This window comes from Rhipicephalus sanguineus, chromosome 1, assembly GCF_013339695.2.
Source record: "Rhipicephalus sanguineus isolate Rsan-2018 chromosome 1, BIME_Rsan_1.4, whole genome shotgun sequence".
Taxonomy (NCBI): domain Eukaryota; kingdom Metazoa; phylum Arthropoda; class Arachnida; order Ixodida; family Ixodidae; genus Rhipicephalus; species Rhipicephalus sanguineus.
Window position 1 is genome coordinate 66,826,060 of NC_051176.1, and position 19,735 is coordinate 66,845,794.

The 19,735-nt window shown below is 48.1% G+C and overlaps 1 protein-coding gene across 1 annotated transcript; it reads left to right on the forward strand.

The window, feature by feature from the left end:
- The first annotated feature begins 14,979 nt into the window (after positions 1–14,979).
- Positions 14,980–17,424, forward strand: LOC119394633 (titin). The gene has a single exon (XM_037661980.1). It carries the CDS (start codon positions 14,980–14,982, stop codon positions 17,422–17,424), a length of 2,445 nt encoding a protein of 814 aa, XP_037517908.1.
- Positions 17,425–19,735: the final 2,311 nt, after the last annotated feature.

Consider the following 19,735-nt stretch of genomic DNA (forward strand, 5'->3'; position numbering starts at 1 on the left):
GAGCAGCGCTCGACCGTAAATGAGGATGTTGGGCCGCTGTGACGTTTGCGCGTGGATTCGCCTATAGGGCAGCCAAACGGTCGTGTCCTGTTCCAATCTGGGACCGACTGAACGGGTTGCGACAGTGGAATATTACACGTAGTACATATACGCGTTCTTTTTTTTTTTGCACGCTTTCAGAAAGAGGACGGGCGAGTACGTTGGAGCTATGCGGCAAATTACGCGTATGCATGAATGAAACGAAGCATCCATTGGCTACCACGGATTATCTCACGTGGAAAGCGACGGCAAGCTGAGTTAGTTGATAGGAATTCATGATAATAGAAGAAGGCGAGCGTGCAGACACTGACACAACTCATACTCCTATCCGGGGAAACACGGGCACAAGAGAACGAGAAAACACGAGAGTTGTCTTGTTCTTATATGTCCGGTGTTTGTACGCCTACCTTCCTCTTTTATCATGTGGGAAAGGTTGATATCAGCTAATAAAAGGAAAACCTAATCCTGCGTTGATTTCGTAAGGCTCGCACAAATGAAAAATAATCAGACCTGCGCGGACTGTGTCAGACGGGTTTCACCGTGAGTGTTATTAATCTGGTTTCACCATGAGGGTCGCTGAGATCAGAGGCGTAGGTTTCCCATGTGCCTGCCCTGGGCGTAGGTATTAGGTTACTGCAGACACCTGCATAACGTCGCTGCATCCCACTGTAGCCCATTTCTTTACTTTCGCTCACTTTATATTTTATTGTTTCTTATCGGATGGCGGTGTTTCAAGATGCCTTAACAACGCGGCCCAAAGTTCGTCGAAGCCAATCTGGCCGCCCTAGCCAAACATGCGAAACGCACTTAGTTAGTTCCGCGAGTTTGAGACGCACCGCCTTTGTGATAAATTTTTGCAGCGCAGAAAAGCGGTCATGGAGGGTATTGCCACTCGTCTACGATGCTCGAATCTATGCGCTTGCTGCTCCTCAAATGGGGCATGCGAAGCAGCATCACTCGACGCAACACGAACATCTTCTAGAGAGCTTGTCACCGAGTACGCCAACTTTCACAATTTTTTTAGCTTGTTCTAGATAATACGATTTCCGGATGATGCGTTTTAAGGCTCGTTCATACCGGCGACTAACAACGGTCGCGCGACTAAGTTAGTCGCAAAGCGACTGGCCGCAAATGGTCGCAAATGGCCGTTTTGGTCGCAAAGCGACTGCTTTGGCTCACTCGCTCGCTGCTCGATTTTTCAGTCACACGCGACTGCAGTCGCAAACCTCTGAACCAACCAGATGCGCAGGAACAGGACGTCACCATATTTTACGGGGCAATAATAATATCTGGGGTTTAACGTCCCAAAACCACGATATGATTATGAGAGACGCCGTAGTGGAGGGCTCCGGAAATTTCGATCACCTGGGGTTCTTTAACGTGCACCTAAATCTAGGTACACGGGCCTCAAACATTTTCGCCTCCATCGAAAATGCAGCCGCCGTGGCCGGGATTCGATCCCGCGACCTTCGGGTCAGCAGTCGAGCGCCATAACCACTAGACCACCGCGGCAGGGCATTTACAGGGCAATGGCAATGCGAGCTATATACGAGCAGACGTGAATTCTACGTGGCGACATATATAGGTCGCACGCAGGTGTGAACCTCGGTCACTTTGAGTCGCTTTTTGACCGTCAGTCGCAAACGGTCGCGCGACCGTTGCTAGTCACCGGTGTGAACGAGCCTTTAATTTTCGGTTCCCGCGAAGATCGTGTCAAGAAAGTGTATTAGCGGAGCGGCATCTGCGCTCTAGAAAAGGTGCTCACCTCTAATGGAATGTCTCATATGAGCAACTGCGGCGAGCCTGAAGCGCCGTCAGCTGCAAAATGTCTACGGGTGCGGCCTGCACCATTTTCACGTTGATGGTGGATTACCTGCCGAGCGTTCCCCTAGCTGCTGAACCCACGCCGTCTGCCGGCCCTCTGGCACGCCAGCGTCAGCCGTGAACTAAGGTGCGTCCAGATGATTCTTCCTGAAAGCGCACGTGAAGTCACGTGGTCGGACATCTTGCCTCCTTTTTAACCTGCGTGCGAAAATGGCACTGAGGTAACGTAAACATAAAGAAAGCACTTGTAAACAAATTGGGTGACAATATTAAACAATATGTAAACAATATGTAAACAATATGTAAACCACGTGACAATATTAACTAATCGAAGGTGGCGCGTAGGCAGGTTAGAGTAAGTCAAGGGTAAGTCAACGCCATAGAGTACTCTCCTCCGACCATGTGATTGAAGCAGCGCGCTAACCATGACTGAGCGGATGGACACACGAAGCGTGCGCCACCCACTGCGTCCATTTTTCCGCTTATGGCCCCGGTGAGTGCGCTGCTTCAACCACGTGGTACGACGATCGCTCACCAACAACTGCACACTTTACCGTAGAGAGTGCATAATCCGACGAAGATTCACGTAACCTGGGGAAAGGACCGCAAGTTATCGGACATCCATTCTTTAAACGGACTGAGTGGCCCATGCATGGGGGAAGGCTAGCGATGAGGGTGGTAAAAACAGTAATATAATCAAGAAATTTAAGCAATTGCTCTTGCGCTGAAGCGATAGCAACACTGCCGCCATCGCACGAAAAACGTACTTAGTTAATTGCAGATATAGATGTAGTGTCCCACGCGCCAGTGGCACATTTACACCCAGGGGTACTTGTGAAAAAGCTGGTAACCTGGAGTAGTAGAACGTGTAATGCGCAACAGAAACTAACAAGTATAGTCAGTAATATGTAAGCTAGACTGAAAATAATCAAAATTTGACGAGTTTATAATGGCAAAAATTAAGTAAACCACGATAGAAACAGACATAATACAAATTAACCGATCATTGTTGCAAAACTAATATGTTGGAGTAAAAATTTAGCGCTTAAATTGCGACAGCCGTAAATCAGTTAAAAGAATGTCCTGAAACTTTCTCGTCGTTGTGCAGGCGCAAGATTCGAGGAATCCGAGGAAAGCCCAAATCCCAAACAGTTCGAGTTATCCATGAACCTAAACCACCTTTTTCTCCACTAAAAGTTCGTTGCCAAGAAATAAAAAAAAACCATTACCTGACGTTCTCGTTTTCTCTACCGTATTACCGAATCCGCGAAGACGCCAAAAAAAAAGCCATGTGTGAGTAAACATGTAAAGATTGCATTCAACAAAGCGTACCCTATGTACTGATAGCGAAGTAGCATGTGGCAAATACTACTTTTGCTAAGTTGTAATCAGAACTGAGTATTCGTGGAGCGTGTTAAAGACGAGGCAGGCAGCGTCGTTCCAGGTACTTCGCCGATATGAAAGCGTGCTTGATGGTCTCGCCATCAATGTGCTCGAGAGAAACAGCGCTGCGTGTCGCGTTTTTGCCGCTCCGGCCGCCAGGCACGTGTGCGAATCTTTCTCCTCTGGGATCATGCATGCAGTACACGCACTTCACGGTAACCAATTCAATGAAGTCTCTCACATTACACACTACGTCATTACAGCGGTGAATATGCATTGTTCCATCGACAGAGACCTTCTTCAAGCTGTGAAGCTACTTAACGAGGAACCAATGGTGGCCAGGAGGCCCTCGTTGCATAAAAGGTGGGACGGTTTAAAAAGTCAACTCACCGGAGACAAGTGACAAGGGCTAGAGAAGGGCCGCGCCACCACAGTGGTGTGGTCCTGATCGGCACACTATGGTATTGTGAGAGAGCTGCTGCATATCGGTGATACTCTGGTACAGTGAAGTGTCAGTACCAGCAGTTGTTCTTGGATCGCGTAACGGTTGCTGTACGTACAGAGCGCCACCCGAGGAAGCCAGCGAGACAGGACTGCTGCTCGCACCACTGTGGAGAAAGATGCGGTTTCCGAATAACGCCATCACGAGGGGCTTTCCAAAGAGAACGCGCCTATCCAAGATAATTCATGGATTTTAGTACGGCCTCGGATGGTTCGATAAAAATAAAACTCCTTGACTACATGTCACAGAAATGGAGGAACCTTTCGCAGAAGTAACAACCCATGCATCACACAGCGAAGCTGCATGCGAGCGCATTGCCAAACCCTTAGAACTGTCTGGGCGTATGTGTTTTACTAGTGACGGAAAATTACGAAGAGACTTTGGAAACACTGCACTGCATCTAGTGCAGTTCTTTCGCTACAACCACGCTTTTTAAACTCTTCGCTACATCCGAGATTAGTAGATGGGCATTCAATGATATTTAATGCGCATGTCACTGTATGCTGTTCTGGCTGTACGCGGGCTGTTATGCGACTTCGCGTTCCATCAGCTTGATAGGGCTGCAATGCCGGGTTTTTTTACTTACTTTTGGTTCATTACCAACGCTTGCGTCAGGCGTCCTCACCAATGGTCTGGTCTGGTCCCACGGAGGCTCAGTCGGTGGCGGACTTCAACATTCGGCTCTGGCCACACCACCCACTGACCGCTGTCCGCTTTCACCATCGCCGGCTTCCGCCACCGCCATACAACATTATTTGTAGAGTTGGACCTGCCAGTTTCTCTGTAACCAAAAATGTTAAGGGCAGGTACCAACAGCGTTAAAAAAAACTACCTGATACATAGCAGAACCCCGTTCCGCGTTTGAGGCAGCAGTGACAAGGACGGAGACGTCAGCGATTTTTTCCAAATGATTACCTTAGAAAGAATGGCTCATACCCACTGCCACGAATCGGCTAAGAATCATGTCCCTTGCTTAGCTATTGATGGCATAAGATGTACCCACTACGGGGCACTGTCCAAAAAGAGGACGGCTAAGCGGTTAACGATAGATAAAATTTAAGAACGGGCAGGGTAAATCGGAATTGATAAAATATAATGAAGTTTACTAAACTTTTGGTTTATTAGAGAGGAAAATGTTCCTTGTGAGAGGGTAGCAAATTGCGAGCTCGTGAAATTAATTCGCTCTCGATGACGGACTTCACGCCAAAGACATTTCCTTAAGCTATATGCACCAACTCGCCCAAAACCTCATTCCCGTCTCTATTCTTTAAAACGAATCACGGACTTCTCTCAGCTAAATTATGTTTAATTATTTTTTTTCTATAAACATCGTGGACGATTATTTCTGTTGTTTATTGTAACCCATACCGTACGTAATACCCTCTTAGGGTGGGGGTCTTTAATGATAAGGAAAATAAATTGAAACCGAAACGAAAACATGTTTCATGGACTCCGCACAGTAGCGCACCCAGGAATTCTCTCAGGGGGGGGTTGAAATTCTGAGAAGCCTACAGGAGTGTGGGATGGGGGGGGGGGGGGTGCGGGCACATTGCATAATACGCCATTTCGTTGCTTAGGCTGGAGGATTGCAACGACAAAGAAAATATGAGATACCAAATAGTAATAACAATACTACTACTACTGCTAATAATAATAATAATAATAATAATAATAATAATAATAATAATAATAATAATAATAATATCAAATGTGATGATGATGATGATCTTTCAGCATTTTACAGCAAGATCTTGAAAAACTTGAGAGGGCCAAGAAACTGTTCAGTGAAGCAGCGCACGGAGAAAATAAATGGCAAATTGAATAAACCAACGCGTAATATAGTTCCAACAAAGATGCCTGGCAAATACTTATTTTTGCTAGTTCTTCAGCTCCAGGTAGTGATAAGGGTGCTGACGTGCCGGCCTGCTGGCGGTCGCGCATTGCTGTTAAAAAAAATTATTACTATGTTAGCGCAAACAAATGGGACGCAAGAAAGGCACACGAGGACACCCAGCGCCGTGTGCCTTTCTTGTGTCCCATTTATTGTGTCTTGTGCCTGATTACCACAGTAATCAGGAAATGTCATACAAACAAGCCCCATTGGCAACTTTAGCAGTTAAAGAACTCTGCAATTGAGAATTTTGTGCACAATGTGAGCAGAACATCCTATATTATACTTCCTTCAGGCCTCGCCAAACTACAAATCTGGAAGTACATCGTAAATATTTACTATAAGCTTTGTAACATTGATTATAAACATTATATACGTACAGCTCAATGCACCACACGTACAGTACAATTCTCAGCTCACGGATAAACTGCACTGTAGCCACGCTTACCGATTTGCCATGTCATTCGGGTGCACAGGTTCGGCGACTGAAGTATCCTCAGTGATAAGTGATTGATCGATTGACGCATCTGAAGGCGATAAGTGCTGAGTCATCGCTTCCTTTTTGGCCGCAATCGGGCATTCCGGTGCTGTCGCTGCATCTCTTGAATCTGAACACGGAATCTTTTTCGGGAAGTAGTTGAGGATCGTGTTCGACTGGCGCTTCAGCGAAATCCCTGTGATGTGGTAGCTCATTCGACGCAGATTCGCGCAGCAGACACAGAAGCAAGTACTAGCGAGCGAACTGAACGTGTGCATGGGGGCACATCAAACTTCGTAGCTTCCGTCCGATGTAGAAGATACAAAAAAGAAGTGGTGAAAAGAGAGAGAGCGAGAGTTGTCTGAAAAAAAGAGAAAGAAAACGTGGCACCCCAATATAACTCTCGCACTTTCCAAAGCCCTTTTTTCTTGTCACGCGTCCTTGAAAACAATTACTCATTCTGCCCCGTCGTCTTACTCCTCCCATCTTCGCAACGTATGGATTTTCGCATAGCATTCGTGCTTGCTTGGTGTCCCTGCGTGCGCGCGGTACTGCGGCATGGCTGTCGACGCACACACTAGTTGCGCCAAGGCTTGCTCATAAATGCAGGAACCACAGTGTATGTGCTTAAACGAATATCGCCATGTGCTCGAGCTGTACGGCCTCCCGGGTTTGCTGTCGCTTTGACGAACGAGCCGCGTACGAGGTCGCCTTTCTTCTCGCCGCTCCAATACAGCTCGTCCGTCCTCTGTCAACAAAGTTAAAAAAAAAAGTGCGCGGCCACCCCGCTGGCGACACCATTTGCCTGTAGAAAACGCAAGCCCCGAAAAAAACAAAAAACACTCTTTTCGAAGCGCCGCCGACGCCCTCTTATCTTTGGAACTTTGAGTGAACATTTTTCCCTACTTTTCGGAATACATACGGTTCCTTCTTGAGCGGTCGAGGGAGGGATGAACAGGGCTTCTTTTCTTGTTTGGTGGGTATGAAAGGGTGAGGTAGGCGGCGGCAGTGCTCTTCGGTCAAAGAACAGAGGAGTGCGAGGGATTGACCGGTGGGAATGAGTTGAAGAGTAAAAAGTGGTGGGGAGCACCTTTGCCGTGTGGATGTGTCGAGGTGCACTGTTAGATGAGAGACAGGGAAAGGGGGATACTTGGAGTGCCGGACTGTGAGGCTGTACGCGTACATCTTTTTTTCCTTTTCTTTTTCTTGCGCTTTGCTCGGGGAAAAGCGAAGTCCTGCCAGCATTCATTTCCGGTAATTGGCTTCAGCTGCGATGGATTGGAGACGTCTTTTCCGTCTCTCTCAGTTCCGCTGATGCAGCTCGCGTCGCAGCCAGTACAATCAGTTTTTTAAGATGGCTTGGGTACGCTCTTCCGGTGGCCGGTTTTTGGGAGAAGGCATAGAACGCGCTATTGTGTTCGTAATGCTGCAAACATTTTCACGAACCGCCGGTCGGAGGAGTGGGGTGTCAACAAGACCGTTTTTTTTTCTTCTTTTTTCGGCAGCCTAGTACGCCGGCGGCTTTTCGAACATGTGGTTTCGCTTTGAAGTCGCGCGCGCCACCGTTAGCGGTTTCGAACTGGCTTCGGTCAGGTCTTTATCCCTCCCGTTTCGGACTGCACGTGTGTATGGCACAAAGGCGGCAAAGCGCAAGAGCCGACGGGCCATTCGCGTTCTTACTGTCACGTTATTCAGCCGGCCGCGGAAACGGGCGATGGTTTTGCTGGCGCCACGGATAGCGGAGATATGTATTTCTGTCGTGATGTTGATTGGGAGACACCTGTTACTGGATTTCTCAGCTTGCGTCGTTGTGTTTTTGGAAGCGAAATGCTTCCTGAATAAAAGATTTTGGGTAGCCGTTCCTGGCGCGTTTCCTGAATATATCGCGTTTTTCTTGTTTTTCTTTCTAAAGTTGTGTGCTGCAGTGCGTTCCGGCTCTTCTTTACTACTGATGTATTGCGGATTTTTGTGGGGTTCTAAAGTGAACTGAAAATATCGACTTGTGTAGGTGTGTTTGCACAGTTTCATTTGCAAGTTACAAGGGCACCTAAAAACGACAGGGAGTCTTCTGTTTCAAGGGTGAACTAAATACTCGTTGGATAAATTTAGATGAGAGAATAATTGTGACTTATGACCTCTTGACGCTCGAATGACAGTCGTTGAGACGTATCTGTGAAAGATTTTTGACTGCGGCTGCAATGAATTAAGAGCTTGTTCTTCGATGTGTTTCATTGTTATATTTGCTATGGCGACAGACATGGGCACAGGGTTCCAAATAGTGAAACGTTTATGAGAAAGTTTGCATATTTAGCAAAATTAATGCATTGTGATAAGGCAGAAAAAGAAGATTCGCACCATATGTCTCTGGAAGGGCCCAAGTGCTTCAAATGCTTTTCTCCTTTTTTTTTTTCGTTTTGGAGGATCGATAGTTACCTTGGTTCGGTCCTGCCAATTAGAATTACGTTAGAGCTCGTCTGCACGTAAAAAGTGGCGCTAATTGGTAACACCGTGAATATAAAGGGCATTTTAGCGGTGACACGTGGCTATACTTTAGAGCTTGCCGTTGAATGAGTGCCTTCATTTTCATTTTGTGTTTTGTCACGGCCGCTAGATGAAAAAGCTTCATCCAGAGGGCGTGGTTTTGTAGAGCCCATCTATATGATGAAAAAAGAATGTTTGTCGGGAAGGAGAGCGTACATTATTGACTATTTAAAGGAAAACAAAGGTGCTCCGTGACGGACACAATTCGTGTTCACTATAATATCAAGGATTTAAGAAAAAGTAACGAGAATGCCACCGGCATCGCAACAGGAAATGTTCATCGCGCTTAAGCGAGTTTCGTTTCCATGGCGAGTAAGGCATTGAATGTACATGAAAGCGCTTGTTATTTCTATAAAATGAGTTTTATGACGTAGAATTTGAAAGAAGTTGCACATTCAAGACAAAACCAGCATATATTCATTGCGCAATTTCGTCGTCGCGCCATTAGTGCCAATAAATCAAGCCATGTGACACCGACAATTTAATGGTATTTAGGCACTTGATATCTTAATCTCTAATTACATTAGAAGCGTCCCAGTGAACCAGGTATAATTTGCATGTGCGCAGGTAAGTGCATTAGATTTGCCCGTGTGAACCGGATAATAACGTTACAAACGGTAAACAACACTGCGAACTCTTGTTCTGGACAAACATGTATGTAGCACTGCGTACACAGCTGGATGAGCTGCTATACGTAATATTTTTCATGTCACATGCACTGTGCACCGACGTCTGTGGATCAAGTCACGCGGCGCATTGTCATTGTACACAGCCCCTTTTAGACTTCCCCCGAGAATCAAACAAATAAAAAAAACAATAGCTTGTTTTGAAGATTCCGAAATATCTCCTTGCTCTATTGCAATAATCAGAGGGGGCAAGAAAAGAAGAGGGGTCAAACTGACGACCCGTGAAAGCATCTTTTCTTTCGTCCAAAGCCGCTTCACTGGAAGTGAACGCAGAGCCACAGAGCACGCGGTTTGCGCTCTTTCAGTTTAGGAGTAGATGGGTGAATACCACGTATTTCTGGAGTAAATGAGAGAAAATCGACCTCAGACCACCTCTTAAATTGAAATAACAACGTCTGAAAGGCCCGTGAACGTGTACGCTGGATTCTCGGCGACAATGACCGTGAAGCAGTTACGGGGGGGGGGGGGGTCAGGTCGGCCTCAGGGGGGGGTTACAACCCCCAAACCCCCCCCCCCCCGTCGGTGCGCCACTGACTCCGCATCTTTCGAATGCGCCACAAACCGCTATTTTTTAGTGGAGTTCACAAAGAAAGAGGCATCTTCTATAAGCGAAGCTCAATGAACTTTCTTTCGGGGCTTTGTACATACAGCGAGGGCAAGGTTGCAGACACCTTGCATGAGTTTATTAAAGGTTCAAAGTGATGCAGGCTATAGAATCAGCCCTTACTCCTGATTACCTGTTTTTCCAAATTGCTCTCTTTTTTTATTCGTATTGTACGCTTCAATTCTTATATCCGTATTGTCTTTTTATTGCGATAGCAATTATATGGACAGTCTCGGCTGGTTTTTGCCGTCGCCGTCGTCATGCACCGTATATATATATATATATATATATATATATATATATAAGCCACAAAGAAAAATATTTCAGGAAAACTTTCCGACGCGCGGAATCGAACGGGCGACATCTCGCTTCGCAGCGTGCAGCGTTAGACGGCTAGGCCACGAAGAGTACCGTCTTTCAGCCTGCTAACGGCGAGCTATTTATATACACCATTTACTTCAGCATGCTTTCTTGGTCACCACGCAGATGGCGCGAAGTGCGCGCTGGGCGTGCTTTAAAGATCGTCGCCCCGCTCCTGCGAACGCCGTTGCTCTTCGCCCTACAGGACGTGGTCGCCTTCGTGCGCTTATCTCGAGGAAAGAAGGTGGCGGCCGGGGGGGGGGGGGGGGACGCGGGGTTGTATGTCTTGTGCTTTCCCCGCGATGTCCGCGCTGAAGTCACAGATCGTACGAAGGCCACTTCGCTCGCTGCAGCGGCCGCGTTTGCGAAAGGAGCGCGCTGTTCAAACAGAAATAAGCAACAACTGTGGCAGTTAGTTCGCGCTCGTCCTCTGTGTACCTGTTCGTTCGTTTCGTGCGTCCTGCTTTATGTTTGAGCAGTGCGCTTCAAGTGTCCAGCTGTGACGCATGATAGTTCCCGCTCGTCCTGTGTGCGTTCTTTTCGTGCGTCCTTTGGGCTCGAGCGACGCGCTGGCAATTTCGAGCTGCTTTCCGTTCTTCGCATTACATTCGAATTTATTGCTATGGCATTCATTGCTTCGGCGTTGCGGCGAAACTGTGACTTTTTTAATCTAGTCTTCATATTTTTAATTTTTAGTTCATTTTCATTTCTTTCATCCATGAATAGACATAATCTAACTTATTTGAGAATTTTCTTGAAAGCTACCCGGTTCTTTGCAATCCGCCGCGTGGGTGTGTGCTATGGCTACAAGGCTCCACTCTACTCTACTCACTGGCGTTGTGCCTTTGGGCAGCCAGCCAAAGTATCTGCTCTAATTCGGTTTATTCGGCATTTCAATGTAGGCGAGTTTCGTATATCCGGAGTTCACTGTAACTGTCCTGATATTCCTCGACGGTGGCACAGGGCCTATGGCGCGCTCCATTACAGTCCCAGAGGTCACGTTTCCGATTCCCGGCAGTGGAAGCCGCATTTCAAACGAATCATGATTCTGAAAATTATCGTGTGCTTAGGTGCACGCTAAAGAACGCTAGGTTGTCAAAAATTAATACAGTGCTTTTCAGTACACTGCGTCCCATAGCCCCAGTGTTTTTTTGATTTGTTATGCCCCATGAATCGTCCAACCTTTACTGAATTGACCACTACCACCGTAGCAATTAATTCGCACATTTTTATTTGCCTTATTGCGATAGCAATTACGTTAACCCTCCAGGCGCATTTTTGCCGTCGCCATGAGGTTCCGTATAAAGTCCAAATTGATAGCATCGCCCCGCGCGTCGTACATTCTATGTGCCAGTAAAAGCGCGCGAGGGCAGCCGACGATCACTCCTGAAACCACGATTTTTTACTACCTCTCGATCTCTCTCTCTCTCTTTCTTGGACCGCGCGCGCGGTAGCCGTTCGTCTTTGGCAGCGCTCGTCCTCGGAAGTTCTACCCCGGCAGCGCTTAAGAGATCTTTGTCATTGTCTGCAGTGGGTCTCCACGACAGAGGAAACGCGGCGGGCGGCTTCCGTCGCGCGAAAGGCCCATGGGAAAGGTCGCCCGAAAGGCCCACGGGAAAGGTCTATGGGGAGTCCCTATCCGCCTCTTTCACGATGCCAGGCAGCATACGCCTTTCCCCTAGAAGAAAAGTCGTGAAACGCCCCTTCATCCTGGAGGCTTTCGTTCTGGCAATACCGGTTGCCCCGGCCCCTAAAAGAGCACTACAAAACCGATAGAGGGCAGCACAGGAAAATGAAAAGGGCGCGTTGATGCTGGGCCTACGTGATTACGGCAGCGTGTGTTACTTCCCGTTTGGCGCATGTACCGGGTGTTCAAGGTTAAGCTTTCTGATTTTGTTAAAATTCAGCACTGAGAAGAGCGTGAAAACCACCTTTGCAGATAAGTTATGTATCCAAGGGGACACAAAATGAGGCAATATTTATCGCTGTCAGCCGCCCAAATAACTAAGATTGAATAATGACTTTTTTATTGAGTGCAGTAAACGGACATGTTTGTATTGAAAAGTTGGAGGAAGTTGCGTTTTTACACAGTTCCACTTGGAAGAATTCTTCTAGCATGTCTGTGCCCCAAGAATCACCGCTGCAAAGCTTAATTGCGGTTTGCATGATTACGCATGCAAGACAGTGAGCACTGGCGCGAAGCTCCTCCCCGATGTACCGCGGCAGTTGCGTGCGGCGTTTAGTCTGACACCGGGTCGAAGGATAACGGTTACCCTTTTGCTACTGGCTGGCGATAGCAAGCAATGACGGCTCGTCAAATCACGGAGGAACATTGAGCCGATCCTCACGGTCTTGCATGCGTAATCATGCAAACCGCAATTAAACTTTGCAGCGGTATATCTCGGGGCACAGACATGCTAGAAAAATTCTTCCAAGTGGAACTGTGTAGAAACGCGACTGCCTCCAACTTTTCAATACAAACATGCCCGCTTGCTGCACTAATTAAAAAGCTCATTATTCAATCTTAGTTAATTGGGCGGCTGACAGCGATAAGTATCGTCTCATTTTGTGTCCCCCTGGATACATGACTTATCTGCAAAGGTGGTTTTCACGTTCTTCTCAGTGTTGAATTTTAACAAGATTAGAAAGCTTAACTTTCAACAGCCGTTATATATACATATGCACCAAACGGGAAATAACACCCAGGTATATGTAATACCTCATATATATATATATATATATATATATATATATATATATATATATATATAGTGTGTGTGTGTGTGTGAGGACGTATATATGAGGGCATATGAGGGCACTATACATATATAGTGTGTGTGTGTGTGTGTGTGTGTGTGTGTGTGTGTGTGTGTGTGTGTGTGTGTGTGTGTGTGTGTGTGTGTGTGTGTGGTGTGTGTGTGTGTGTGTGTGTGTGTGTGTGTGGTGTGTGTGTGTGTGTGGTGTGTGTGTGTGTGTGGTGTGTGTGTGTGTGTGTGTGTGTGTGTGTGTGAATAGGGGATCGAAGTAAGAGGACAAGCGCGATCAGTACCAGGATCCACTTACTGCACTGTCCGAGGTCGACTCGAGCACCCTTGAATTCAGTGATGCGCACGTGGAGACAAATTCTGAACTATTCAAGAATCATGCAGATGATGTGAACAATATACGATATCTAATTCCGGCTGACGTGCATAATGCAAATGCTTTGCCCGCAGCATCGCGCTCACAGCGTCGTGACGCAGCGCGTCACAGAACCTCGTCGCTCGGTTACGGAGCCACGAGGTTCCGACTGTGGTTTTGTTTTGTTTCCCCGACTGTGGTGCCAGCAGCTCCTATTTTGTTTGAATGAACACGTAACTTCGCCACAATGCTCAAAACGGGCTCCGTATGGACGAACGAGTGTCGTGCCCTGCAGTTGCCATGTTGTTCCCTCATGTAATGATAATGAGCATGTTTCTGAAGAACCGTGCTCACATGCAGTCTGCAACGAGTGTTCGCTTTCCGATATGTCGGATAAGCGCTTAGGTGAGTCTTCAGGCTCGCTTGCATCTTGCTTTCCGCTTTCAGCGTCGCTGGAGACGTTCAAGTGAAAGGCTCAATACCGTCTACTATTGGCTCCAGAAAGGGTTCTCTCTCTCTTACGTCAAACGCGGCGACGTTTAAAGAGGCGCCGGAGCCCTCCGGTCAGCTTCGAAGATTTGCTTCCATAAAGCTGTTTGCTGTGCATAACGCTGGAGGTTACTTTTTACGAGCCCTGTATATTACTGGCGCAGTGTGGTTGCTTGTGCCGTGCCTGCGTATGTGCAATGTGTTGTTGCGCAATTGCGTAGTATTTTCTTGTGTTTTCCCCTAAACGATGACGAGTACCTTCATTTCTTGCCAAATGGGGGGAGAAGATAAACATTAGTCTGATATATGCTATTTTCTCCAGCACTGTACGAAGATGATAAATAATCTGTCCACATTCTACAACACTGGACAATGTCCTGTAAAGCTGTCTTAAAAATAGTATATCATAGCACAGTACAATCTTAAACATTGTACAATGCATTGCATGGTACAAATTCTAAACTGTTATATAATGATGCGCGTAGATCCTCGCTCTTAGAAGAGGGGGATGATGATGTTTATAGATTTCGGTTTAAGGATCGGCAAGCCATCACTGATAATACCGATGTAGTATCACAGATGCGACCGATTTATATAAACCCATTGTCATTAATAAATGTTAGTCCCTGCCCCGTCCTTGACTCGGCATATAGTATATCCCTACGTCTGCCTCTCGGCCGCCGTCCTGGCGTGTACTCGTCCTTCTGTCTCGACGTCGGCGTGCCAGGCGGCCGCGTCGTCATCACATATTCTTTTAAAGAAAGAAAGTTATCGATTCCATACAGATTGCGCTTGCCTTGTCAGCAACTACCCGAAAATTGCTCCTTGACGCAACATCTCGTTTCGTTGACGGCCCACACAAAGAAGAAAGCGACCAAGATTGCAGCAAGGCTCGTGGCTCGCTATCGCGTGACTTGCTGCATAGTGCTTTGCGTGCGGCTTTTGCGTCCGAGCTGCACGTTCTGCTCGCGGTCAAATCCTCGCACCCTGCCCGTCTGAATCAAGCCTCCAGAACCAGCGTTACCGGATCCTCTTCCACCGGTGTCCAGTCAGCTGCTGGACATGTCAACTGGCGCAATTCCCAAGCGCCCCAGGAGAAGGAAGATCAAGGCGAAGTTGTCCTTCGGATCGTCGAGCGGCGGTACCAGTGGCTTGCCCTGCCACCTAAAGGCAAACCTCACAGAGCTCATCGCTCTTCTCGAGACACCGCAGAAGGGGCAAGGAGACGAACTTCGGCCCGGCCTGATGCGCGACGCGATAGAAGAGGCTGGGACATCTCCCGCCGCAACTATCAGTGACAGCTACGAAACTCAGCGTAGCAGCAAGCCTGCGGACGGCCACAGCAAAGCGAGCTCGTCCGCAGTTGTCGACCATCAACGCAGCTATGCAGGAGATGATGAAGCCGTCCGAATGGCGAAACCAGAACCCAGGGCTCTCACCGAATTGGATGAGTCGGACATCGTGCGGCAGCTGCGAGAAGTGCTACAGAAGAAAGGCCCGTCCCAGGAGGACGACCTGCTAGGAGCGGTGAGCCCTTCACAGGCTGAGCTAGTGCTTGAAGTGTATGGAACCATGACGGCCTTCCTGGACAAGCGTCCGGGATTTAACGTAGTCCACGAAGACTTGTACTCATTTGTGTATTACGAAGACCCGGACGGCGAACTTCAAAGTGGATCCTCCTCCCATACCAAAAAGGAAAATACAAGCGGATCGAGTGGTTCCAACAGCGGCGGCCGCCAGAACGCGGTAGATTGGGAGGGTGTACCTGATCGTGCGTGTTCCACCTCGTCGAGCAAGCCTGCTCATGATTCCGCCTTCCTGGGAGAACGCCACGAAGTACAAGGCGAAGAAGAAAAGCAGGTACTGAAAAACGCCGGGAACCAGGTACTCTCGTCGTCTCAGTCGGGAGCTGTACAGACGGTGCGAAAAGCATCCGACGCCGAGTCCCAGACACAGAGGTGTGACGTTTCCCGGATCGTCGAGTCGATGCCAACTCCGAAAAACCAGGGCGCGGACGTCGCTCCGCCAAAAGGGAAGATGAAAACACTTGGGCAGAGCCCCGAGAAACCGCAGCCGCCGCGTGCGAATAGCGCCATGCTGCATCATGCGTCCCCACCAGAATTGCCGAGGCGATCAGCCGAACTAAAGAACAGCACTATCGTGAAGGAAATGAAGCACAACTACACAAACGGCGCGATTACCAAGGTGAAGCTACAGCCGCCGCCAACACGACCGCGGCCACCGCCACGCCAGAGAAATCTACCACCTCGTCTTAGACCGGAGAACAAGCTCCGACCAATTCCAGCAGACAGACTCCCCCGGCCACCCGCGCAAGTCGACAAACAGATCTCGATCTCGGCGAAACCATCACCCGTGGCGAAGATCAATGAACTCTGCGGAAGTAAGAAGCAAACTGTTACGCCATTCTCGAACAGCGAGTCCGTGCTGCCTGCCAAGAAAGAAACGCCGAAGGCAAAATCATCACCCGTGACGAAGCTCGATGGACTGTCCGGAAGTAAGAAGCAAACTGTTACGCCATTCTCGAACAGCGAGTCCGTGCTGCCCGCCAAGAAAAAAACGCCGAAGGCAAAATCATCACCCGTGACGAAGCTCGATGAACTGTCCGGAAGTAAGAAGCAAACTGTTGCGCCATTCTCGAACAGCGAGTCCGTGCTGCCCGCCAAGAAAGAAACGCCGAAGGCAAAATCATCACCCGTGACGAAGCTCGATGAACTGTCCGGAAGTAAGAAGCAAACTGTTGCGCCATTCTCGAACAGCGAGTCCGTGCTGCCCGCCAAGAAAAAAACGCCGAAGGCAAAATCATCACCCATGACGAAGCTCGATGAACTGTCCGGAAGTAAGAAGCAAACTGTTGCGCCATTCTCGAACAGCGAGTCCGTGCTGCCCGCCAAGAAAGAAACGCCGAAGGCAAAATCATCACCCGTGACGAAGCTCGATGAACTGTCTGGAAGTAAGAAGCAAACTGTTACGCCATTCTCGAACAGCGAGTCCGTGCTGCCCGCCAAGAAAGAAACGCCGAAGGCAAAATCATCACCCGTGACGAAGCTCGATGAACTGTCCGGAAGTAAGAAGCAAACTGTTGCGCCATTCTCGAACAGCGAGTCCGTGCTGCCCGCCAAGAAAGAAACGCCGAAGGCAAAATCATCACCCGTGACGAAGCTCGATGAACTGTCCGGAAGTAAGAAGCAAACTGTTACGCCATTGTCGGACATCGAGTCCGTGCTGCCCGGCAAGAAAGAAACTCCGAAGAAGACCAAAATAGAAGAGAAGCTGTCTAGAATAGTGCGCATGGTGAAGAAAAGACAGCCGGACATCGCTGAGCAAGACATCCGAAAGCAGATTGACGACTCGCGCAAGTCACTAGGTGGATTGTCTGGCATGACATTTAACGACATTGTGGCGTTGGTGCTTGGACGTCTCGGCGCTGTTCCCGAAAACATGGAAGACCGTGTGGACTCTGCGTCCAAGAAAAAAACACTTTCCTAGCTTGCAGCTGGGGAAGCCAAATGTCTTTTCTTTTTTCTTTTTCTGCCTTCATTTTGAATTTTGCTCTTCACCATTTTAAAATTAACGTTGTTCACTCTCGCTCATTTTTCTTCGCGCACACATTTTTGAAATAAATGTGCTTGTTTCATCTCATAGGATGTAACCGCCCCCATGAAAAATACAGAAATACAGGCGCGCATGAATTTGCAAACTGGCACAAACTGAAACCCGCGTTTTTCATCGAGAATAGCATCCTCTTGTGGAGAGATAAATCTGTCAGAGAAGTGCAAGACAAACACCCTCCTTAAACTCTGACCGTGACAGCGGAGCACTTCTGTGTGCAGACATCTTAATCATGAATGAGGATCCCCGTTTCTTCTTTCACTTTTTCAGAATCTGGAGGGAAGTGTTAAGTCAAGAATACCGACTAAAAAAATTACGAATTCAAAACAGCAAAAAAAACGAAACATGGAGGACGCTTGAGCTTCGCCTTCAAGAGTAGAACGCGATAGCGTAATTGGGCCCCATGCGCATCACCTTATCAATTGCTAACCTAGCTTCGGTTCCGCTATATGATTCGCCGGGTCTTCATCGATCCCCATGAGTGGGTAGGTGCCAATTATCCCAGGAGCATCATCATCATCATCATAACGCAAACACTGGCGGTGGTTGTCTCTGAGCAGTAGCAGCAAGAACCGGACGGGCGCAGGCAGCGTTGCAGCAAACACAGTCTAGGCAGCTCCAGCTCATGCCTCGTGCAGGGCTGGCGATGAGACTACAGCGCTGGGCATTCCTCTTCATTACAGTCGTCCCCCGTCGGAAAAGAAGCCATGCTGGCGACTCATGGTGAACATAGTACGAGCGGATCGTAATAGGGCTTCAGGTACGGTATACATGGGCGGTTTCACGACCGCGAAAACGGTCTGTAGGTGATGTGACCCGTTCGGCGATAAAGTTCGCAGGTGACGTCTGCGCAACAACACGGTAGGGTCCCTGATATTCGGAAACAAGCTTGAAGGAGAGGCCACTAGGGACAGCTGGAACCCAGAGCCACACAAGGGAGTCCGGAAGAAAGCGACAATACATTTGGTCATCGCCACGTCGAGATTTTTGTTTTCATTAATCGACGGTTGTGAACAAGCGGGCGAGCTGAAGGCATTCCTTGGTGCGTCGGGCAGCTTCAGAGATGGGCGTAGATTCGGATCAATCGGGTCGGTACGGCAGATTGGTGTGGAGTGTGGTCGAAGGTTTTCGGCCATATAAGAGGAAGAATGGCGAAAAGCGTGTAGTCGCCTGTGGAGCAGTGTTGTAAGCGTACATCACGAGGGGCGAAATTAGGTCCCAATAAGAGTGATCTGAGGCGACGTATTTATATATCATGTCGCCAAAGGTTAGGTTGTATCCTTCCGTCAAGCGAGCAGTTTGGGGACGGTTGGACGTGTTTGTGCGATTAACGATGCGACATTCAGTAAGGAGTGCGTTTACGACTTCGAAAAGGTACACACGTGCTCTATCTCTCAGAGGTTCGCGTGGTGCGCCTTGACGGAGAGTCAAGTTCCGCAGAAGGAAAGATGATACGTAACGGGCTGTGGCAGCTTGCAATAAACGATGCAAAGTAAGGTTTGCATCGTTTATTGTGAGTGCCCAAGCTGGTACAAGCAATGTATACAGTCGGGTCCAAACAGCACAAGTCACTCATACACACCGAAAACTTTCAACCCGTACGCGTGTAATGAGTCTGAAAGCTGACGAACATGTGCATATAACTGAACATCGAGATCGCTGAACGATCGTTGCTCTCATTGTGTTGCGGCGTCCAAATTTAACAGCGTAGCTTCGGGACAAGGGTCTTATCCTGCCGTGGTGCTTGCCAGGTTGCGTTGATCTTGAAGAGAGGGCATGGTGTGGAATCGGAAACGAAACATGCGCTACGCCGACAGATAGTTGTCGCACTGAGAGCAATGTAGTTTTGCTAAATTTGTTACGTAAACAATCGCGGATGCGTACAGTTCTGCATCTATCTCGCTTTGCGATGTCACCTTGAATGCATTACAAATAAGCAATATTGCATTGTGTCGAGAGGGTAGGCACGAATTTTTATTTCTCGGTCGTGAGCTGATACTATAGATATTATATATTTAGGTGATTGGTGGAAGAAAATGTTTCAGGATTGTTCTGTTCCTCGTTATAGTTCAGTTACACAGTATCTACAGATAGAATTTCTTGGCGCAAGTAATAATCTGACTGCTTAGTATGCAGCGGAGATGAATGTTAAAGAAACAGAGATATAAATTGAGTGCTTACGTATTCA

What these genes read in the sequence shown, in the direction of transcription:
- LOC119394633 (XM_037661980.1), top strand. Translation starts at nt 14,980, where the DNA reads ATGTCAACTGGCGCAATTCCCAAGCGCCCCAGGAGAAGGAAGATCAAG.